Below are 24,142 nucleotides of genomic sequence, written 5' to 3'. Positions count from 1 at the left end.
CTAGAAGGCACTTTAGAGCCAACAAGCTCAGTGTTGCTTGCTGAGCAAAGGGCTCTGCTTTACCTGCAAGCAGATGTTGCTGGCTCTGCCGCAGTACAACTCATCGAGCTGCCTGAGATAAGTGAGAAGGGAAGGTAGAAAATGAAGGGGAGAGTTAACCTTTGCTGTGTGAAAGTGCTTGGATCCAAAGATTTGATTTATTTCAGAGTAACTACCTGCAACTTCCTCTGTATCAGATGTTGACATTTGATTCCACGTTACAGGAATTTAGAAACTTCTAAAGAACTAAATTTTAAAAAATCAGCTGATTTCCTAATATGTGGGGATGGTGCCTCCATCTCAACATTATAGTGTGACCTCTGAAATTTATTGGAAGAATGGCACATTGGAATGTCATAGAATTAGTTAAAGAAAAGGTAATTACACTGATCATTGCAATAATTTGAGATGCTTACACTTCCCTTGTTGGGATGAGGATCAGTAAGTGAATCTGTTGATGTTGCATATTGTGTCAGGTTCCTGATTTGAATATGCTGGCACTGAATTTTGCGGGATGGTTATTCAATGTTCAGCTTTTAAAAGAAAAACACCCAAAAGTTAAATTGCATATAGAATAGGCTGGGAAGGGGGCCCTCACAAGGGCATTTTTATGGAAATCAGACTATTTGTGTTTAAAGTACATGCTGGGTTCATGGTGACAAATTTGTACGATGAATTTTCAGACAACTGCTGCCTTGGGCATTGCAGAGATGTAAATGCACTAGGTTGTTTGCTCCAGCTTGCCCAATCTGATTTTTTAAAATGGTGAATCTGTTTAAGGGGAAGTGGGTGTCCTGGGGTGTATTGTTGAGGGCTTGTTAAGGTGAGTTCTCGTTTCTCAGCCAATGGATTTAACCTGCAGGTGCATGCAAGTATACAAAATCATTCCTGATAAAAAATTCCAGAAGAGAAGCTTGTGTTGGTCAGCAGCGGAGAGAAGGCACCAGAAATTGTTTTATGATGGCAGCAACGTACTTCACTGGTTGAATGGGGTGTGGGTATTGGCAAAACTTGACTATTGTAATGCACTATATGTTAGTCTCCCATCTAAGTTAACTAGAAGGCTCCAATTGGTGTAAAATGCTGCCGCTCGGCTGTAAATAGGAGCAAGCAGAAGCATGAACATCACTTCCATCTTACAGTCACTCCATTGGCTATGTATCAGTTACTGCGCTCAATTCAAGGTATTGGTTATTGCATACAAATCAAATCTCTTCACGGCCTTGGCCTGGCATACCTACAGGACTGCCTCCCTCCCTATGTCCCTCCATGGCAGCTTCGCTCATTTGAACAGAATCTCTCCTTGATACTGATTTTATTAATCTCACTATGTAATCCGCCAAGTCTCAGTGAGAAAGGTGGACTATACATGACATTAAATAAATTAAAAAAGGCTGCTGTGTCGAGGAATGAGAAGCTCTGATGTCATGTAAGCACTAGGATACTCAGTGGATTATATGTGCGGTCTTTTCACCCCATCCTGAGAGTATGAGGCTGTAGTCGCATGATTGTGCACAGAAGTAAATGATGCCAGTGGGGTAATTAACTCTGCATGAAACAACAAGCTTTCAGGGCGTGTGAAGAATGAGGTGTTCTGAGTAGTGAAGGAGATTTTAGCCCTTCTATTAACATTTAGTGGGGCAGCCATGACTTCAGACTGTCTCTCGCTGATGTATAAATAAAGACTTGTGCTGATCTGGAGTGGTGACTAGAGATGGTTCTTGCACTAGCAATATTGAGTGTAATTTGTGAATGTGGAGATGCTGGATATGTTGCTTGATTTTTAAATTAATTTTTCAAACTAATCAGTGAAATCCCAATATAGGAGTATGTTAAGTGTGAGGTCAGGATCTTGATGCATCTGGTACCAGAACCGTAACTTTTTTTTCTTTTGTAGTTGATACCTTTGTCATAGAATACTGGGACTTTAAAATGGCAACACAGTCTTTATTTAGTTAGCAGGACCATGGTGTTGGGTTTCCTTCATAACATGCATTCCCGGACAAACTTGTTCACAATTACATTGAATAGAGTCTGTGGTATGATTACTCACGGCCCTTACATCGTTGGTTTCTTGAATTCAATCCTTGTTTCGTTTTCCATGGTCTGGACTTTGTGGCTGGCATAGTTAGGTATCCCGATCTCAGATTGTGCTGCATCATTGTACACCGATTTTTTTTCAGTTGACGGGATGCTAATACGCCACAATGCAACTAGGTTTTGATAATGAACTGCTGCGAATTGCTAGTTGGAGGGTTCGCGTGGCGTAGTGAGTTTTTTGAGGTGCAGTAGAATCTGTCCAGTTGTATAGGTATAAGCCCTAGTTAATCACTGTGTGAAATGCTATACTTGTGCAGTTTTTTCCCCGAAAAACCGAAGACCGCTCAACAGTTGAGAATCGCTGGCACGGCACTCCCTGCGAAGGGATGGCCCGAAATCCCTGAATTGCCATTTCATGAAGAAAGGCTCGGGAACTTGTTGTGTAGCTCAGCCAATTCCAAGCGTCCTCATGTGAGTGACAGCTCCACCCCCAATTATGAACAAAGGGGATGAACATCCAAGAACAACCAATAAGCGCTAAGTAAAATAGCTCTCAACCAGTCTAAACAAAACTCAGGGGAGTAGGCGGGTATCTGGAGTTTGGAGGCGGGCCAATAGTTGGAGTGGCATGAGGCTGGCTAAGTAAGATGGGAGGAGCGGGTTTGAACCGTCCAATGAGGTGACCCAAAGAGCGGTCACTATAAAAGGCGGTGCCGGCAGTGGGCGGCCGCTGCAGTTGTCTCTTGCAGTCGCAGGGAGGCGAGGTGCGGGGAATATCATCACCCGGTCGCCTCATTCGAGGGTGCTTTTCCTCATCCCCGTTTTTCTCCCACCATGACCACCACGACCACCTTCAAGGGGATGGATCCCAGCGGCCGGAGCAGCTCCAGGTACGAGAGAGACACGTGTGCGTATGAGTGCGTGCAGCGGGTTTCAGGGCTCCGCTGAGCTTTTACTGGGGAAGAGGAAGAAGAGGCTCGGCAAATACCGCCGCTTCCTCTTATGTGCGTAGCCTGACTCTCCCGCGACTGCCTGCCTGCGGTGCTGCTGGGCCGTCGTGCCGGGGCGCTGAAGGGCCTTGCCGCGGGAGACGCGTGGAGAGAACTCAGGCCTGCGGGGCGCGACGGGCTCGGGGCCGCCGGCGGAGACCGTTATTCTCCTCATAGCCCCCGGCTTTTCGCGGGAGGGGGCTTCAGCGGCCCGTGGCAGGCCTCGCCTCTCCCCTCCCGCTGTCGGTGGGCACTGCGGCCTGCTGCCCCCGCCCGCGCGTGGTGCCGGCGCCTGGAGCTCTCCTCAGAAGCAGGCGAGGGTCGCCCCTTCCCCTCTCCTCTCGGCCCGGGGCTCTTTCCGCCCCTGCGCGGCTCGGCTCCTCCCCGCTTTTCGCCGCTTCTGCCGGCAGTTCCCGGTGCCCGGCATCTCCCGGCCTGAGGGTCGCCACGCCCTGCCGCCTGGAGCGGAACGCGTTGCCGGGAGGCTGCAGGTGGGGCGGGGGGCACGCCCACCGGGGAATGCCTGGCGAGGCCTCTGGGCGCCCGGCGGTTGCGCCTGTCATCCTCCCCGAAGGAACAGCTGCTGCCGGCGAGGCGGGGGCGGGCTGCAAGGCTTTGCCTGGCAGCCTAACAAAGGAGGCGGCTGCCCCTCCCCGCTCAGCCTCGCCGCGGGGTCAGGCGCTGCCCCACCGCGCCCCCCACCCCACCCCGGCGCAGCGGCTGGCCTTTCCTCCTCTGATCGGGCCTGTCTGGCCAGGCGGTGCCTTGGCCTGCCGGCTCTGTTCCTGTAAGTGAGTCTTCACACTGGGTGGGGCTGGAGCACACTTCCATTGTCTGCCATCTGTGGCCGTCTCTACCTGTTAAGTCGTGGCTGGGAGGCTGCAGCCGGGCCAGCCACCTCCCCGGCATCCTGGGAAAGGTTTCCCCTATCTTGGCCCAACTTTTGGAACTTGGCTTTAGACTTGGGAGGTGTATCAAGCTGATAGTGTACAGTCGCTTTAAACTGATTAGATTTTAGAAATGCCTTGCCTGCGGTGCTGCCACTTGGAGCATCTTTTGCACTGGTCAAAACCCTACATTATTGTATGGGCCGTTCTTGGGTTTCTGAGGGAGCCCTGGAGGGAGCGAGGGGCATGGTCCTTCTGAAAATAATGGAATGCCTTGTTTTGGGCTAAAGGAAAACGGAGAAGAAGTTGAATGATTGAGCCAGTTGATTACAATTTCAAGCAGGTCTAAAGGTGACAAATCTCTCTTTGGGTGTATTTTCAAAAGAAATCAAGACATATTAGTCTTTAATCTAAAATGGTGCCACAGCAAGGTTTCCTACATCAGGGTCTGGAAACTGGCATCTCAATAACTTCACAGAACGCAGATGAACATCTTTTAGGTTGCTTTGAAGCTGAAATTTTCTCCAAGTGTAGAGGAGCTCTGAAGTTGTTCATACACAGACCTCTGTCCCTGCCACATATAGTGGAATCTTTTGTCTACTTTCAGGCCTGCAGTATATACAGTTCCTATGCATAATCTTATAGAGTTCCTATACCTAACCTTATTTCACAATTCCATGAGAGATAATGTGATGCATTGGAGTAACAGTTACTCTTCTGATATTGTCATGTCAAGCAACAGTGGGATTGTTAACCTTTTCTGGGGAAATTAGGGGGTGTTGGGAAAGGGCTAGCAAAGCCATAGTGAACGAGGCTAGTGTACTAGACTTTGGGGCATACGTAACAAGAAAACATTCATTTTGTCATCTGAATAAAAGGTGTTAGCTGGGAGTATTGCGACTGGGTAAACCAGGACTTTCTTTTCAGAGACAGGAATATTTAAATTCTGTTACGTACTTTTCAAATGGCACGTTTTCATGCGAGCTTCTAAAACAAACTTCTGGAAGACCCTGGCTTTTGTTTAAGCTTCTGACAGCAGTGGGCCTTGCCTATTGTGTTAATAGTACAGAACTGTCACTTTTCAGTTGAAGCAGTCTTGTGAATACAGTCTTGTGAATGGAGATTTGTTTGGACACCTGGGATGAATAAGAGTAGCTACCAGGCAACAAAGCTGAAGATCATTCTACGCTTACCGTTCCTCTTGAATGCACACCTTGGACACAAATAATCTTGGCTTGTGGGGTAAACTGTCTCTTAAAACGTCTCTGTGGTAACTTCTTGATAAATAAATTTACAAACTGAAGTTTGTGGTAAACTCAGCAAGTTTTTCTGCAGTCATGTTTTAATTTCATCATGTAAGCACTGCTGACTATCTCTTAGGGTCTTGCATGTAGAAATTAACAATAATTATTGGTCTGCAGAGATTACATGCAAGAGCATTGGTTGTTGTGGATACACACAGTGAAATTAGCATCTGCTTATAAGATCGAAACATATATAATATAAGGAAAAGATGAATATTTGAACTCTTGCATACACATTGCTTGTATTGCATGCTTTCTGAACTCTCAGAAAGTGGTGGTTCCTTATTAATGTCCATGAATGATCCATAACACTTTGGGGAATTTGGAAACTTCCACAAAATTTCCTGATCAGTAATCTAGAAATATCAGTGACTTCCAATCTTTGTGCTATCCTGAATATGCTATGGTTATACTCTGGATCATCAAGTAGCTCATTGTACCATATACATGCTTGTCTTGAGTATCATCAAGGTCTGCTAACTTTGCAGAATGGAAAAGAACATCAACACTATTGCAGTGTAGTTTGAATCTTTTGGCTGTTCACACATTAATGCAGTAGTTCCTAATCTGTGGGCTGGGGACTCTTTGGGGGGCTGTGAAGTTATTGCAAGCAGGTCCCCCCCCCCCAAAAAACGTTGCCCCCCTGGCAGCTATATCCCCTCTCAAACTCTGAGTTGAACACGCTGCTAGCTGGGTCTCATCTGCCACAGGCCACATCTCCCCAATTTGGACCACCTGCTCCAAGGCCCTATCCGGGCAGGTGGCATCTGAGCCAGCCTCAGCCAGTGGTCTCCAAGTGGGTACTGCCTCAATCAAGGCTACTTGCCTACTTGTGTGAAGAGTTGCTTATCATGAGAGGCTTGGGTGGGGCATATTAGCTCCCTTTGTCCACCTCCCATCTCTGGCCACAGCTGAAAAGGCCTGCACCTTGAGCAGGTGTGGACTGTGGCTCTTTGAGGAACTGCTGTTCAGTTGGCAACTTTCTTGAGGGATCAACAGTTGGTTTTCATGGTCCTTCCTGAGGTGGGGTATAAATGTTGTAAATTAAACACAAGCAGCATTGCTAAAGCTATGGTGGAATGGGTGGAGCAGCCAGGCATCCCCTGGTCATGCCTGGATCCAGAACAACTGAAAATTCTCTCCACAAGAAACATTGTAGTTTGCACTTAAAGCATTGTTTGTGTTAGATTCTGATACCTGTGAACTCACTTTGGAGTCAGTTTACCACTGAAATGCAGGTTTACAGTAAAAATAAGCAAGCATCCACTGGTTGTTCTGTCAAGAACTGAAAGCTCTTTGTGCATCCAAGTGAATTTCTATGAATATGGACTAACTGTATTGGCAAATGGGTCATTCTGGGCAGCTACACCAATAACTCTAAACTGTATATGATGAAATGAGCTTTGACACTTGAAAGCTTATACTGTGAACAAGTTCTCATTGGTCTTTAAGGTGCTACTGTACTCAAATCTTGCTAGTTGAAACTATACAAACATATAAAGCTTTCTTATACTCTGTCAAGTCATTGGTCTGTACTGTCTACCTGTCAACCAATCCCCCAATCTCTGAAAACTTCAAAGCAGCACCAGCCATCTTATTAAATGATTCAGTATAATAAATAAGCAATTGTACTTTCTGTAGACTGAATAAATAATGTCTCACACATTTAAATATTAATATTTTTCAAACAGACATAGATGCTGGTGTGATTAATAAAATACAAATCTATTTAAAAATATTACCGAATTAATAGTAGCTTCTTGTCATGATGTATTTTCTTGATCAGCAGTCTGTAATAGTATGAGTACTATTGTGTGGGGGTCCATGAAATTTTTTGGAGTTAAAAAGGAGTTCACATACTTGAAAATGCAGGGAACCACTGCTTTAATGTGCCTAAGTTGTGAATATCCTGCCCCATCACACTGTTGTTGGATGCATTGTGGTATAGCTGTGCCATGAGACCATCAGTTTACTTGCCTACATGTTAACCTGCAGAAAGGGAATGTTTCAGAGAGATGCTTTTTCCCAAGGCCAAGTTCAGCTTGTCGTTCACCATATTTACCCAGCAAAGTTTTGTCAGCATAGCCAGGATCTCTTCAGTCTGCTCTTTGAGGGATACATAATTTATTACTTAGCATATAAAGTTTCCAAATAACTGCCTGTCCAGAGTCTGCACAAGGCAGCCAATAGCTAGGTATGTTAGAAGGGTAAAACACTCGGTCTTCCTCTGTGCTGGCTTTTCATAGATAGTATCCCACTTTGCAAAAAGTATTCCCACAGATGCTTCTGAAAAAAATTACTTGGCTGACTGCAAATGCCCATTTTTGTTGTGTAGAATAGCTAGCTTAGATCTCCCTGTGTTCTTCAAACCTTTAGAAGTGAGCAAGTGTGATAGTTATTGTTCAGTTTAGTCCTTTAAAGCTTGGGGATCATAAGCTCTGTGTTGCTAGATGGCCATTTTCAAACTCACGTCTGTAAATAAAAGTGAAAGGTCTGCTTACTCATGGCATTCTGTCATGATAACATGGCAGCAGTGCAGCAGGTTACTTAAGGGGATTACAGTTTGGAATGCTCCCCACAATAAAATTCACTGTAAATACAAAAGCAGCATGCTAGGCTAAGAGCAGTGGTAGATACTTTCCCCATATGATTCTAGTGTTCAGTTTGCACTGGATTTTTTAATGTAAAGGAGCATTAAAGAGCAATCCAGGACCTGCTATCTAGTGTTACAGTCAATTTTCCCACCATATTATCTTGTGTGGGTAAAAATCAGGCCTCAAGAGTTTTGATTAGAACTAAAGGGAACTGGTAAGCTCCATGACTGTCTTTTCTTCATGTGTAATATGCAACAATTGAGTTTGAAGTGTGCAAAGTGTACCATGCTCAGAGTTGAGTAAATCTGGTCTTTAAGAGGTTTAAGTGATAGCCTGTTTGTGTGCAATGTAAACTCAGTACAACGAAAATGCTTTAAATATAATTATGCATCTTTGTCTAGAGTTCTTCGCCCTCCAGGTGGTGGTTCCAATTTCTCTTTGGGATTTGATGAACCAAAAGACCAACCAGTGCGAAAGAACAGGATGGCATCCGATATCTTTGGGACTGCAGAAGAGAATCCACCTTCCTGGGCTAGGTCAACAGGTACAATTTCTTTTTTTTTAAAAGGAGGCTCTCATAATGCTTAAATGCCTGAGAATTTGGGTACATCTGGATTCGGTGATTGTAGCACTTCTGGGAAGGTATGCCTGTTTTCCTTTCTATGAAGCTGTAAAATAGCTTTAGCAGACTTATTAAAGACTAACTGAAGAAGAGGTAACATGAAGTTTAGGGTTTGTTTATACTGGAACAGTCCCAGATAGGTGAAAAGCACAAACTATTTCTCTTTTCTTTACTGGGTGTAACACTGAAACTCAGAGGCATGGCTCCAAGAATTTCCCAAGGTACTTGATCCAGAAATCCTGCTGAAGTTAAGCAAGTCTGGGTTTGGTCAGTGCCTGGAGGGAAGATCTGGAAATCCTCTGTAAGCAGCCTTGAGTTCCATGGTGGAAGAAAGTCCAGATATAAATACATATTTTATAAATGCTAGCAGTTATATTTTGAGCAATTGTCATTTTCAAAACTGTTAATGATAGGATGTTTTGGAGGTCATTAATTCATAGGGTTGCCATAAATCAGAGGGGACTTGACAGCATGTAACACACATCCTCAGCTTATCTCGGATAGAATCATTACATCACATCCTTCAACACAGAAGCAAGGTCTAGCCTGAATGTATGCTATTTACTGGTGCTACAGTCCTACAGCCTCAGTGTACTTTTCATTCATTAGAGCATTCTTACCTTTGCTTTCTGGTGCAGGCATCCTCAAATCATTTATAATTGCCAAAAATATATAAAACTGGCAATTAAAATTCCCTTAAAACAATGGGAAAATCCAAACACCAAATGTAGGCCAGCAGTTTCCAAAATCAGCCCTACAACAAAGGTTTACTCCATCACCTGGTACCGTGGTAGCAGGGATGGGTTATGCCAATCATATATCCTCTCATATTCTGCAAGAACTAGAAGAAAGTTAAGGTGTTAGTGACAGTTGTGTGACTTGACTTATGTGGTCCTTCCTATAAATGAAGGAAACTCCATAAAGCTCCAAAACAGACTACAGGTGAAAATAAGAACACAACAGAAACATTTCTAAATATGGTGTAAAGACAATATAACAGATATTTTATGTTCTAAAAATAACTTTGATGCAGAGAAAAGTTGACTAGAGCAAAGGTGTTCCTAAACCATTCCAGTGCAGTCATAAAGAGTTTTTGAGAAGGCTAGAGGTTACCAATTGTTGCTTAGAAATATCAAACTTGTTGCTTTTACTGCTTTATATAAATGCTAGAAAGGGTTAATAAAGTGAAAAAATAACTTATTTGTAGCAACCAAATCCAGTGATGTCAATGAAAGTTCTGAAGCACCTGGATCCCAAAGAAGAAAATCTTCTGATGCAAACTGTGGAGACTATGTAGATCCAAAGGTAGGAGAAAGCAACTGAGTCTTATGAATGTCTTTACTGTCTTAGCAAAAAGAGTCCAGTAACACCTTTAAGACTAACCAACTTTACTGTAGCATAAGCTTTCGAGAACCACAGTTCTCTTCATCAGATGCAACTGTCTTACTCTGTTTCCTTCTTCCTGTATAGTTAAGTCACAATGTATTTTTAGCACTTGATTTAGGACTAGATCTTGAGTAAATGGCTCTGGAAGATAGCTACCCTGCAGTGATTGTTTTTAATTGTCAACTGAGTCCATTTCCAAAAATGAAGTAGTAGCATATCGTTTTGGCTTGAATGTGTTGTCATAGCCCACTTCCCTCTACAAGACAACAGAGTACCCATTGACAGGTGAACAGCTTATTGAGACTTCAAAGGTTTTGTTTTAAGCCTTATCATTAGGAGTTAAACCCTGGGTTCAAAAAAGATCCTGCATAGTTTCTTGGACTGAAGGCGATGGAGAAGAGCAATGACTTGTAGACGTATAACAGTATTACACAACTGTTTTGGGACTCAGCTTTCAACAAGGAGCATACCAATGATTTATTAACCAAGAGATGCTTTTAATAGGGTTGGCCACTTGCATACAAGTAGGGTATTAAATTTCACAAGATTAATTCTAACAAAGTAATTACAGCAGTTTGCTGCAGAAAAATTCATCAAGACTCTAAAGTCTTCAAATTGTAGTCTGGGCCTACAAGCGTACTTGATTGAACATAACGGATTGGAGAACTATGTCAAAATTATTTATATACTATCTCTCTTGGTTATTACTAGATAAAAGATTGATCTGTTCTACAAAAAAGTTTGCTTCATACATATCATAAACCTTTTATTGGCATAAAAAGTTTGCTTATTATTGGCTTGTTTTTCATCTTGTTGTTCAACTAGTCATAGATTGATGGTATTTTGTAACAGGTTTGTAAGCTTTTGATACATATGGTGCTAATTAACATCTCTAATTCAGTCACTTTTTGTTGCATTATAATCTTGTTCTGTCTCTTATGTAAGAAGGCAGGTCTTGCTAAAATAGCAGCTGCTGGATTTAACCTGCAGTTAATGTTGCATGTATTCAGTTTGAGTTCAAAACTGATACTTTAAATTTACACCATTGTACATCAGTTGTGTTACCAATTAACTGTACGCAACTGGCAATTCTTGGACCAATATGGAGAGAGTGGGGGCTTGTGGTTGTAGAATATGCTGGGAACTCTTCAGAGAGTTTAGTGTATGCCTTTTCAATAACACAAATTGATCATGGATCTATACAGAGAGCAATGTAACAGCTGTCTAAATTTGGCTTCATATCCCTGAATCGCATATTCAACAACTGAACTAATGGAGGGCTATTAAAAATAAATTGAAACAAAAATGTTGCAGATTTTCCTTAAGCTTGTGAATAGGCAACTGAGTCTATATATAGTCACCACATTGATAATGTCTGCACTGTTGAGCTTAGCTGGGTGTCTAGCTCAGGTCTCCTATGACAGTTTCTGTACTGCACACTTATATTACTTTGGCTATCATGGCTTCTCCCAAGGGCCTTTTAAACAATTATAGTGTGGTGGTGATTCTGAGAATGCTCAAATTGTAGACTTGTTGCAGAACTACAATTACCAGAACCACTTTTGACTGGAACTGTTTTTGCAGACTAGAAGTAGTGAAGCAATGGGTAGAATACAATGCTGGAAGCAAAATATTTGGGTAGTTGGAGGAAGGGTACAATGTTTTGAACAGCAGGAACCCAGCTTGCCTCCTTCCTGACCCTGTGCTAGATGTTTAGAATGTACCCATGATAGGTAGTAGGGATCAGGCAACCCATGCCTCCTCACCAGACACAGTGCTGAAGCTTGCACATCGCAGACTCAAGATCTGTAGATTAGCCCTATAGTCTTTTTATCTGTAATCCATGTGGACATCGCATGTGGTGTAGGCCAATGCAATGCCATCTTTATTGCTTGTACATTCTAAATTTCAACATACGACTCTGATATAGACAGACCTCATGTTAGACCTAGTTTGAGAATGTGTTGTCTTCAGGATTCTGATCAATCCTATGAGACTGTGAGGTAGGATTCCTTAATACCTTTGATACAGCCATGTAGACTTCCTCATCTTGATCTAGAGCTTTGCTTTACAGTTGAAACTGTAACTGTTAGTGTTTTAGTACAGTGTTCCTCAGATAACAGGGACAAACTTTATTTTCCTTGGTTTACTTGTTAGGCTTCATTAAGGAGGACACCCCTGCCCCCCATGTTTCTATATGAATCATTGATCTGGGCATGACTCCAAGGTTAGGCAATTTGCTGCATCTCTGCATTGGAAGCGATTGAATGATCCAGTCTCTACTGATGCAGAGCAGCTCTTAGCAGAGGATGCTTGGAAGAAGGCAAGGTAGAATAATTGAGACACAATAGGCAGACCCTTCTGAGAGGCTTATAGGGGATCTTAATGTTAAATGTATTTCTTGCATGCTAGTAGTTCTTTCATGGTACACTAGCATGCCTTTGTACAAAGCTTGGGAGTACTGATCTGACACATTGATAGAGAAACGCTTCTCTTAATACTGTTGACACAACTCTAGACTACATGAACAGTGTGTGCACTTAAACATTCACAGGGCTTCTGTGGTAAGCAGTTCCTGCTTATTTGCTGTTAGGTGGATTATAGCTGCAGAAATCATAGTGTCTAGTAAGTGTTACAAAACCAAAAATAACTTTATTATTGTTGTTCTAGGCTGGAGAAGTCGAGGTTCCTGGTGAGTACTTTTTTACTTCTAAAGGAAATTATTTTCCCCATCAAGGAGCTACCTGAATGCATTTGTTATCTGTCTCCTCCTTGCTGTCCCTACTGAAGGCATTCTCTTGGCCATCTCTTCCTGTGTGTGTGTGTGTGTGTGTGTGTGTGTGTGTCTGTGTGTGTGTCTGTGCGCGAGCGTGTGAGAAAGAGACAGCTCTTCCTTTCCCAAAGGCCAGATTTTCCAATCTCAGGGTTTGTTTCTGGGCTGTATCCCTGCAGAAGGCATGCATTCAAGACTTAACTTAGTAAAAGATAAGTTTATTAATTAAGGAGTGTCTCGAAAATCATGAAGCACTTTTATTCAGGCAGCAAGCATTAAAACAAGAAATTTTTAGTGTTGCTACATATTAAAACTGCCTATCTAAAACTAGAGATCTAGCTACCTAAGCATCTCTTAAGTGCTTTCCATTGTTGCATATCACACCCATCCGTTAGAATCAGAGCCCTTTTCCATGGCTAGTTGGTTCGGCATGAGGACACGTTGAGGTGATAGCATAGCATGCAGCTTTTAGCTTCTCTCTGGCATACTTGCGTCATGATGAAAACTCGACGAGGGACAAGGGAACTGAGTGCGCTTAGAAGCCATCTTTTCAGGTCTCAGTGAATCACTCAGCAATTCAAGAACCAATCAGGGATGAACTGTTAATTGGCATTTCAGCTGTGTGAAAAACTAGGGAGTTAACGCATAGCTCTCTGAGAACAGTCTCTCCAAGGTCAGATCTCTGGGGAACATAGCTACTGCTCCACAAGTGTTTCCAGTCAGCTCTGCAAACACATTTCTGAGCTAGGCCATGAACCTTATAATACTTAATAGTCCTGACCTTAAGTTCAGCCATTTTCCTTCAGAGACCTAGTCTCAGCAACTTCCTTTCACAGGTCTCCTCTGACAGTAGGACTTGTGACTAGTGTAAGTCACAAGTGTAAATATAGTTTAAAGGATGAGGATAGAATTTGAAGTTAACTATCTTTATTCCGCTGTCCTTCAGGTACCTGCTTATTTCTGAGGCCCCTTGGTCCTCTTACAGTCTTTAAATACAGAAAACTTAAATTATCTACATTAATTCTACATAGGCACAGATGCATGTCTGCCACCACACATGAGAAGTGATGTGGGGTAGGTGCATTTAAGTTTTTTTTTTAATTAGAAGCTTTATGTAGGGGAAGGCAAAAGAGAAAGGGGAGAATTGTTCATTGCTCTTCTTGAAATACTGAGTGTGAAAGTAGAAAAAGACTTTCATTAGCACAGTGGTCACAGTAGTTTTCACCTTAGTTACATTAAGACTGGCAAGTAAACCAAGCTTTTATTTAAAAAAACTAAGCTTTCCAGAGTTGTCATATTCTGGGACCTAAGGCTGCTGCAACAAGGCAAACAGATCTTTCCTTATTGTATTGGGGGGGAGGGCGGGGGAGATAGTCCCATGGAATTTTTAGAGTAGTTTCAGAGGCTGGTTATAAATGTATGAGATGACTAACTGCTTTTCATAGTCCATCAGCCGTTTAAGATCATAATCCGAGACCTCCAGCATAGATCCTTCTAATGTGGAATACAAACCCTTGCCCTAATGAACCAGAGTCCCTCCTTTAATATTATAGCACCCTTATTGATGGTAGTGATATCTAGGAATCCTTTCTACAAAAAGAACACATTGATACATTCTTTGTAAGCTGTATTTGTTGAGTGCCGTGCTTTTATCATTCTGGCATATGCTCTGTCTTTTAGTCCATCACACTGCAGGAAGGGGCTCTTCAACGGTCAAAGCAATCTAAAACTAGCCTCTCATTTATAAGAGGTGGGGTGGTTAGAGTGGAACTTTCCTGTTGAACTCTACAGCTACCCATGATGCTTAATGCCTTGTGCACATGAGTAGCTTCATCAGCTGTGACATAGCATACATTTCTTTTGGCAGGCAGTTGTCATTATTCACGATTACTCGACTAGTTTCTTTGTAGATCTTTCTATTCCCTTAGCTGGTTTTGTATATGCATGAAAACAGCTTTTCAGAGATGACTGAATTTTTAAAAATTCAAGCATATAATCTTAACCGGGTCTTCCAAACATAACTGACCTCTGATTTTCCATGTGTTCAGTCAAGATGAGTGTCTTATTAAACTGGATATAGAGCTATCTTTCATCTTGTAGCTAACCATCCAGAAATTTGCCCATTGAAACATTTTAAAACCCAAGGTCAGAAGAACAACTTGATCTAGGTTTGTGAGATCACTGAACATGAACAGTGAACGGTCACATAACTTCACCTTTGCATCCCTGTGTAAAGCCCATTCCTGCACTACACTTACTCCAGGACTTCTGGAAGGAGGACAGACTTGGGTCACTCCAGTTGATTGAATTCAGCCCATGGCTCACAGAGAGCCACACTGGCAATTACTATTAACCAAAATAGTGCAGGCAAGCCTGGTCTCATGAGATCATGGAAGCTAAGCAGGGTTGGGTTTGGTTAGTAATTGGATGGGAGACCTCCAAGAGAGACCCGGGTAGCAGAGGCAGGTAAAGGCAAACCATCTCTGTTAGTCTCTTGCCTTGAAAACCCCAGCAGAGGTCGCCATAAGTCAGCTATGACTTGACAGCACTTTCCATCACCACAAGAGCCACAGAACCCCATCAAACACACACACATAATATAAAATAAAACAATTCATATTGAATATGTAACTATAGCCTTTTTAATTTCCAGAATACCTCTGAAAATGTAGGATTGTAACTCCTCACTACTGTTGAACCTTAGGCAGCCATTCTGTGTCTGGAGCGAAGAGAAGGGCTTGCAAGTCAGGCTTTTGATACAAAACAGTGTGCGATCTTGCAGGTTCTACAGAACTCTTATATTAGGCTGGATGTTAAAAAGTAATACTCCCCTATGTTAAAAGTTTCCCAAGAGCACAGAGGATGCAGAGAAGGGTAGGGAATTGTTGGAAACAACAGGTTTTTTACTTCCATCCCTGCCATGAGGCCTGCCACTTGGAGGTTTGCTGCTTACCTATCCTCCAGTTCCTCCAGTGGTGGCTGCTGCAGGGAAGGAACCAGGTGCCAACCAGAAGACCCACCAGGATACGACCTTGCCCACTTTCCTGGAATAGAGGGCAGGTGCAACACCTAGGAAACTATACTCAGAAGAGGTGTAAGTAGCCTGTTAGAAGCACAGTTAGCTCCTGAGCCACTGAGTGAATATCAGTGATCTAGTTAAATATGAGATTGGCCTGTCAGAGTTGCTGGGTGGCATCTCATGAGCTCTTATCAATGTGTATTCTGACTTTAAAAATGCCAATGACAGTGTCACTGGGGCCAATGGGGTGCATATTTACTACCCCCAATAAAGCCTCTGACTCTTGTTTGGTCTTTTGGCCTCAGGCAGGTGATAGAATGCATAAATAGAACTTGGTCTGTCCTCACAACTGGAGTGGTTAAACTGTTCATGTCTTGGGGCACCTCCCTGAGACAAGATTTGGGAAAAGCAAGACCTTTATCTCTGAATGTGAAGAACTATACAAACTGCTTTATGCCACCTTGGAAAGAATAAAATCAAAACTACTCCACAAGAGATGAAAATATTTTAGAATATGGTAACTCTTAAGGACAATGAAAGCAAATCAAGTTGAACCTCAATTTGTTGATGTGTACCTTTTATGGTTGAACAAATCCCATGAGGTGCAGGAAGAGCTATGGTTGGATCTCTCCCCTTTTTCTTTAATAATTAAAAGTAACTGCAGAGACACCTGGAAGGCCTTGGGGGAGGAGGCAGGGGAGCAGTCCTTGGGGCATGCTTTCCCAAGCATTCTCTGTGCAAATTCTCCCCCAGCTGCTAATGCCTTAGGGGGAAAACATACAGATACCCACTGTGCTTCCTCACAAAGCAAAAACAGATGTGGGGGATTTGTATGAGGAAATAGCATTGGGAGAAAAGTGTAGTCTATTCCTGTGTTGCAGCCCCAATCCATGGGTAGAATGTTATTTTTAATTTTTTTAAAAAAACATTAGGTTTTTAAAACATTTTTTAAAAACATGAGGTTCACTCCATCTCAAATAGCTTAGCACTTTGTCTGGGCCAGAGCCTACTCCAAAGTGGTATGTTCCCAAAGTCTAGGGGCACTTTATATGGCATTTGCATTTAAAATAGCCTCCTTCCTGAAAAGCAAATTGCTCTTTAGCCACAGTCAACTTCTTCCTCTTGCTTCCCTCTGATCCTTTTTGAGGCTAAAGTTTGAATAATAACTATTCAGAAGGGATAGAAGCTATTTACAATAGCCACCCCATTTAACAAAGAATGTAGGTTTCAAGTAGAATTAAGTGATAACCCACAGGCTGACTCTTGAATGTATCTTGAATTCCTCGAATAGCTAACAAGATGCAAAACCTCCTGGGAATGAAAATTTTACCCTTATGCATAACGATTAGCTTCAGAAACAGGTTGGGTTCACTGTCAACAGGCTGGTCTGCAAGTCATTTGAGGGCATTTCTTGAAATGTAGCTCAGTAGGAGGTTTGTCCATAAAGCTGGTTCACCTTATCAATAGAAGTTGGGCTATCCGTCTGCATTAAAAACAGTTTTTGCCTAATTTTTTTTTAAAAAACCATGCATATGGTCTGCAGGAACATCAACTCAGATGTACTAGATGAGAACTCTAAAGTTCAGATACTTGTCATTTAACCCATCCCCTTTGACAGTGTATAAAAACTGAGCAGAAACTCAGCATGCTACTATTGGCAGCATGTCTGATTAGATAGTAATATCCTCTGTAACGGCCTGAGCACGGGTTCTTCTCACTTGTAACTATTATACTTTGCTCTGGTTTTGGACTGCAGTGATTACACTGTAGGAAAAGGCATCCCTAGTTGCACTCCTCCCATGGCTTGAAGCGCAGAGTTCCTCTGTTCTTGTCCAGAATGCAAGGGTGCCGTGCATTAGAATTATGATGTGATTCTTCAGCTTGAGCAGAAGAAAGCAGGGATCACTTCCTCAGAGGGAAAGGAAACTTGGGTTGTGAGATTTGTTAGGTAAAATGAGAGAAAATACAATTATCAATCCAATCATGGTTTGGTTTCTGAAGTGTGCTGCTACAGGATGTGATGGTTGCTATTTTAGCTTTCTTTAAAAGGAAATCAGATAAATTAGTGGAGAAACAGGTTCATCAGTAGCCGTTGGCCATTATAGACATGGAACCTCCATGTTCAGAATTGGGGACAGTAAACTGGGGTGAGAAAGAAACAGAAGCAGGCCATTGACCTCCATGCTTAGTTGCAGGCCTTCCAGAGGCAACTAGTTAGTGTGTGATGCAGGAAGCTGAACCAGTGGTCTTATCCACTGTGTGATAATTCTCGAACTCTTGCTCAGACTCTGGCTTGCAGTGTGCTTTGGTAGACTATCAGGCCATGAGGAGTGTTTTCATGATCATGCTGCATAATTATACTGCATAGCTCCCACAAGTAGTTGGTGTAATTTCTGTCTTCCATGTAACAGTTTTGAACATTTGCAAGCTGGCTTTTTTGTAGCTCAGTCAGATTGAGCTAGGTAGGTTCACTCCTTGGAGTTAGAGTAAAAGAAGCCAGTATTGTCCCATCTGCTGAATATTTTGTGCTGGGAAGAAAGATGAAGTCTGGAATTAGGCATGCATACTTCATAAAATTGACTGCTCATTCTGAGTATGGACAATGAAGCATTCAAGCAGCATGAATCACTGGCTCCAACTACAACAGTCCTCAGTTCTGCCAAGTTGGCAGGCAGTACTAATGTGCATTTCACCTACAGCTTCTGCAGAATATCAAATGAATTAACAAGTGGAATGTGAGCTTGCTACTTCAGAGGAAATTGGTTAATGTTTATTTACTTTATACCCTGCTTTTTTTCACTGAGACACAAGGCACTGTAAGTCATTGCAGGCAATAGGATGAAACATCTAATAAGCAATGTAACAGGACTAGGATTATAGAAGTCTGAAACAGAGCATAAAGCATTAGACATGTTAAGCAGTGATAAGCCCGACAATACATAAGTAGAAAGCAGTGGCACTGACAGCAGGATCATGCAAACGGTTGACAGGTGAAACAACTGTGGTACAGTCCACAGTCCTATTTTGTTTATAATATTGGAAGTATAGCCTGTTGAATATGAATTGCTTCATTGACTGCATAGTGCCTGGAAAGCTGTATCGCTGCATTTTTTATTTATTTACATCGTTTATAGTCTGCCTTTCTCATTGGCACTCAAGGTGGATTACCGAGTAAGTCAGTGCAATCAACAGGATGGCATATCCAATAAACTTTGCAATAGGATTTGATAATAGAAATTTGGAACCAGCCAGAAATCTGAAATAAAGCTGAACCAAAGCATAACTATTAATAGATGCATTACATGATGGTAAAAATTAAATAGTAGGATCCTACTTTCAGTGAATGTGAACTATGTACACTATATGTACAGTTCTCAAGTTGGAGCCTACAAACAAAAGGCCCTGTACCCATGTTGTGGTATATACTGCATCAGTTGGGGAGGCAATACGTGATCGTACTTCTCTCCTACGCACATTGCCCTGTATCCACATCCTACATACAGGGCCATCTAAATATATCCCTAACAATCTGAACACTGCTGCTTTGAGGAACTTACATGAGATTGAAGCATTTTCCTTAACTAAAGAAATGCTCAACTCTCAGTAGCTAAATGTAGTATCAGCTGGAAAACTTTAAGATACACAGAGGTCTTCAACTAATGAAAGCTGTTGTCTGTAACATTTTGGATCTTATTGAAGATTAATAGTGGTCATTCCAGAAACAAGCACCAGGAAAGCATTTCCAGCAGACTCTGGAAAGAGTTGCTGATGCAAGCAGGTGTTCTGTGGTTGTCTGTTCCACAGAAAATGAATTATAATATGGATATTACATGCCCAGATTTCTTAATCTTAGTCTTTGGCAGAATAATTCATACTTGCATGTTGAGTAAAACATTAATCTTGTATATTCTGGTTATACTTTAAGACAATGACAGGAGCAGTTTGATTACATACATACAAAAAAATTCTACCCAAAATAAGAGTGTTAGTTTTCCAATCCTGATCACTGCTGCCTGCAGAATTCTGTTGGCTGAAACATCTCTAGGAAAGATCCAACCCAAGCAGTTTCAAAACAATCTGTCTAAATTAACATGGCACCCCAGTTGTCTGGCTAAAATAGTAGACTTATTGTAACCAACATATCTGACAGCATCTAGTTTCACATTGCAACATGTTTAGTCCACACTGCTGTGCAATTAGATGTGCTTGTAATGAATGACCCTTACTACAAGCTGTTTCTTGAATTAAGCAGATACTGGTAGCTTCTTCTCAAGCAAAATAAGTAAGCTGCTTGTATATGCCACCTTGTACAACAAATATTCATCACTTCAGTTACAAGAAAAGAGTGCATACTTACCCAGGATGGTTTGTGATATTTTCCCTTTTGCTAAATTGGCTGGTTCAAACTCAAAGTATTCTCAACAAATCAAGCCCCCAAAGTGGAAATGGGGCCTGTGTTTCCGCAGAATAGAGAACTCTTGGGAGTCTTCCTTACTTCTACTGTTGCAGTACTCAACTGTTTGGGAGTTATGATGGAGCCAGTGCTTCAGTGCAAAGCAAAGTTGCTCAGAACCTCTCTGTACATGGGATGAATGGGGAAAGAGTATCTGGCACTGGTAGCAAATGCCCCACAGGAGAGCTGAGCAGAGACAAAATTTTCTGGGAGTTTGAGGTCTGCTGAAGGGAGAAGGAATTGGTGGATCTGCTGCATCCTACATATTGAATACATCATTATAACTGTGCACCTGAAAATGTATTACCTTTCATATTTATGAAGGGCAAAAGTAAATATAGCTTAGTTTTTACTAGCAAAGGTGTGACTATTCCCAGTACTACAGCAACAGTCTGCTGTACCCTGTGCTTAACCTTAGCACGTGTATCTTAATTTTTGCCATTGGAGAGCAGGAAAAAAATAAGAATAGTAAATAGTTTTAAACAAAAGGAAGTATGTTATGTGGGCAGGAGGTCTTGTACAGACCAGAGTAGGATTGGCAATACATTTGGATATAGAATTAAACTGACAACTCTTAAATAGTGTATAATACACATTATAGCAAATTTATTGTGGACACAATAACATTTAAGTATCCTTAAACCTTTGTCTATGCCATACAAAAGAATTATATTCTAACAAAGTATTTCTACACAAATAGTCATACTACACATTTTGAATAAAACCTGGTCTAAAAAGTGTTTTAGAAGTTTTCTAAAAGAAACTGTTTCACAGGTATTTCAGTGTTCCCCCAAATTTCCAGTGTTTTTATTGAGAGGCAGAGAATTGAGAGGAAAGGTATTTTTCTAAAGGGGGTGGGGCTGCTGCCACTGGCTGCATCAACACAAGATGTAGGAGTTCTTGGCCAGTAAAGCATCCAGGCAGCACCCATAAAGTAGATGTTCAAGATGAAGAATTATTTCCAATACTCGTTGTGTTCTCTTTCTAGAAAACATCGAAGCTGAAATAGAAACTGCTTCAGGCCCGAGTGAAGAAAAGCCCCTGCCGGCTGCACCTGTTCCTAGCCCAGTAGCCCCTGCACCTTCTAGGAGAAATCCACCTGGTGGGAAGTCAAGCCTAGTCCTTGGTTAAACTTCTTCCTCTTTGTTCCTAACTACTTTGAACTCATGTCTGTCATCTTTTTCTTTTCCCTTCCATGCTTGTGAACTGCACAACTTGAGCCTGACTGTACATCTCGAAACTATCATTAAAGGAAGCACTTTATGTACTTCGTTTTTAAAGGATTTTTTTCAACTTTGTTTTTGTCTCCCTTGGGTCTACTGGAAGTGGTATGTGTGATCTCTCCCCCCCCCCCCCAGTGGTAGACTTAGAACAGTGGTATTTGCTATACAGCCCATGGCTGACGGAAAGATTTCCAAGATATATAGTAGTGTGTATCATAAACTAGACTGGTTGGTTCTGTGTGTGCGCTAGGTGGCATTTTTGTCCTGAAACTTGTAGAAACCCCTTAGTTGGCTTAGAAGGATTGAAAGTCAGGGTTGTACAGATGTGGGGGTTTCTTCCCTACCCATCTTGGCCACACACTGGTTGTTTATCCACGGTATCCTTCAATAACTGCCAAGCGTCTCTTGTGCATTACAGAACAGATACGTGGTGCTAATAACTACCATGCTGCCTTCAACTAATGGAATCTTGATTCAGCCTTGGTAAGATGGGGCCAGTGCCAAATACAGTGATGTGAGCCGGCTGTTCTTTTGCTCGGGTATCAGACCCTTTCATTCTTTTTTTTTTTAAAAGAAGGTGGAACAAATCTTACGAAAGTGAGTATTGGATGGGAAACTCATTCTGGTCCAAACAACTCCAGTGCTATGCATGATCATGCAGGTGCTTGACCGTGAGGTTACGATTTCATCTTTCTAAATGTGTGTTGTAATTTGACAAAACTGGGCTGTTGCTTAAAAATAAAGGATATTGAAATTTTGAAGTGTCAGAGCTTTTATTTTCAGATTGCTTTGATTTACTGCTTGTTCTATTGCTTGCAAATATCTTTAACAGAATCCACTAAAGCATACAATGGGAAATGCTCTACTGGAAACCAGATACAGGGGCAAGATTATTTTAAAATCTGTTTGTTATATTGTAGTTACTTCCTGGGCTAGCCTGCATACTAACTGGTTGCTGTGACAATGCAAGCATATTGGTTTGCAAGTAAATACAGCCTTTATTTGACTTGTGTGAGTAATCTGTGTCTATGTAGCTCACATGCTACTTACGCTGCAGAATACTACTTGCTTAAATATGGGAGAAAGAGATATATGGCTGGCTTTCTTATATATGCATTCAGGGCCACAAACCAAGGTCATTCAACATGCCTATAATTTTCCAAAGGACTAGTTTTTATTTAGCAGAATAATATTTCTGCCCCAGGCAGGTCAGTATCATCAGAATCTAAAAATGGAATACATTGCAGAGCTTATATTACAGGGCATAAAATGTAAGTACTAGATTACCCAGGTGAGGTCTCCTAAATCCTTTGTGCTTTTGATGACTTGCCTGTTCCTGTTCCCAATAGGAAATTCCCAGTAATTAATGACCACCTATATTACGTCATAGACAATACTTGATCTCACATTCAAAACTTCTTTTAGTTCTTTTTTAACATGAAAAATCAATATTTAACTCCATTACAGGCCATGGCTTTCATTATGTAGGTTGTGACATGCTTCTGTTAAACCTCATTGTATTTTAAAAGACATACACATCCCACCAATTGTCACTTTCATCCAATGGAATTTTAGAAAATACTTGTTCTAACAATAACTGTTCTTCCTCTGAAACAATGACCTGGATGTTGTTTTGGCAATAGACTTCGTTTGTGTGATTTAGATTTTTTTCAAGGATGAAGATGGAAGAATAGGAAGCCTCCCCAGCCCCAAGTGCAAACATGCAGAGAACTACAAGTCACAGGTTTTGGAAGAATACACACTCATACCCCAGCACTGAGGATTGGCTTCAGTGTACACAACACAATGGGCTCGTGGGTATTGCAGCTGCTACTGATCTACTGTGCTGTGCTGACTCCGCCATTATCTGGCCATCTGTTGATGATTCCTCCATTAGGTGATTGGTAATGGTATTTTTCCAAGATCCCGCCAGTTGTCAAAAGCGCACTCCTGGCACCCAAGAAAACAGTATGTCATACGGATGGCCGGGCTGAACCTTCCCTTGTAACACGTTACCTTTGAGTGGGGATTTGGTTTCGTGCAGATGCATCTAACCATGAAACCAAGAAGTCTAGTAAAAAGTTTGCCTTCTGGACTTGGCTGAGAATACTTCGATGATTTTGAAACAGTTTCTCCACATCTTTTTATCCTTTCCAATTTAAAAAGGAGAAACCTAGTGTGAGCAGGCCTGTAGTTGGAGTGGGGGATGAGCACAGTGGGAGTGCAGCCCATCATGTATCTCTACAGAACTGTCATGCTTATTTTTTTAAATAGTTAAATCCAGCAGTGTATCACAAAGCCAGAAAGTTTTTCTTAGGGAAGAAAATGAGTGGGCAGCTCATCGTTTTTTATTTCTCGTCCTTTCTCACTGAGTCTCAAGGCAGATTATACAGTGTAAAACGTTATCAAATTGCATAAGAAATCTTGCAACAATACACTAGGAATATGATTACAAAACTTTAAAAAGTGCAAAATATCAGATTCTACATATGGAACGGCCTACCTGAAGAGCTCCCTGGCATTCCACAAACTATGGAAAACTGAATTATTCAAGAGGTCTTTTTTACATAGGTAATAGGACTGCTGTAGGGAAATGGTTCAGATGCATTGGTACAGAGATAGGAGGGGACTGTAGATAATATGCTGTGTACTGTTGCCATAAGTAGGCTCCTACTAGATAGTTTATCATTTAATGTGGTGGCAATTTGCCAGTGTTTTTTTCCAACATTGTTTCAGCTCTGTATTGGATTTCTGTTTTCTGCAATCATTACCTTATTGCATTTATTGAATGCTCCAGCCATCGATCCCATTGA

General features: G+C 41.7%; 1 protein-coding gene across 1 annotated transcript; it reads left to right on the top strand.

Annotated features, from left to right (window-relative positions):
* The first annotated feature begins 2,817 nt into the window (after positions 1-2,817).
* JPT1 (Jupiter microtubule associated homolog 1) lies at positions 2,818-22,090 on the top strand. The gene is made up of 5 exons (XM_054978521.1): positions 2,818-2,969; positions 8,255-8,397; positions 9,683-9,780; positions 12,532-12,553; positions 21,095-22,090. Exons 1-5 carry the CDS (start codon positions 2,914-2,916, stop codon positions 21,235-21,237), a joined length of 462 nt encoding a protein of 153 aa, XP_054834496.1. The 5' UTR covers positions 2,818-2,913; the 3' UTR covers positions 21,238-22,090.
* The last annotated feature ends 2,052 nt before the right edge of the window (positions 22,091-24,142 follow it).

The sequence above is a fragment of the Eublepharis macularius genome, chromosome 4 (assembly GCF_028583425.1).
Source record: "Eublepharis macularius isolate TG4126 chromosome 4, MPM_Emac_v1.0, whole genome shotgun sequence".
NCBI lineage: Eukaryota > Metazoa > Chordata > Lepidosauria > Squamata > Eublepharidae > Eublepharis > Eublepharis macularius.
Note: the sequence above shows the minus strand (reverse complement) of the source record. Positions and strands in the feature narration are given on the sequence as shown.

Coding starts and splice junctions, on each gene's coding strand:
- JPT1 (XM_054978521.1), top strand. CDS start 2,914: ATGACCACCACGACCACCTTCAAGGGGATGGATCCCAGCGGCCGGAGC. Junction 8,398..9,682: donor TTCCTGGGCTAGGTCAACAG/GTACAATTTCTT, acceptor ACTTATTTGTAG/CAACCAAATCCAGTGATGTC. Junction 9,781..12,531: donor GAGACTATGTAGATCCAAAG/GTAGGAGAAAGC, acceptor TTGTTGTTCTAG/GCTGGAGAAGTCGAGGTTCC.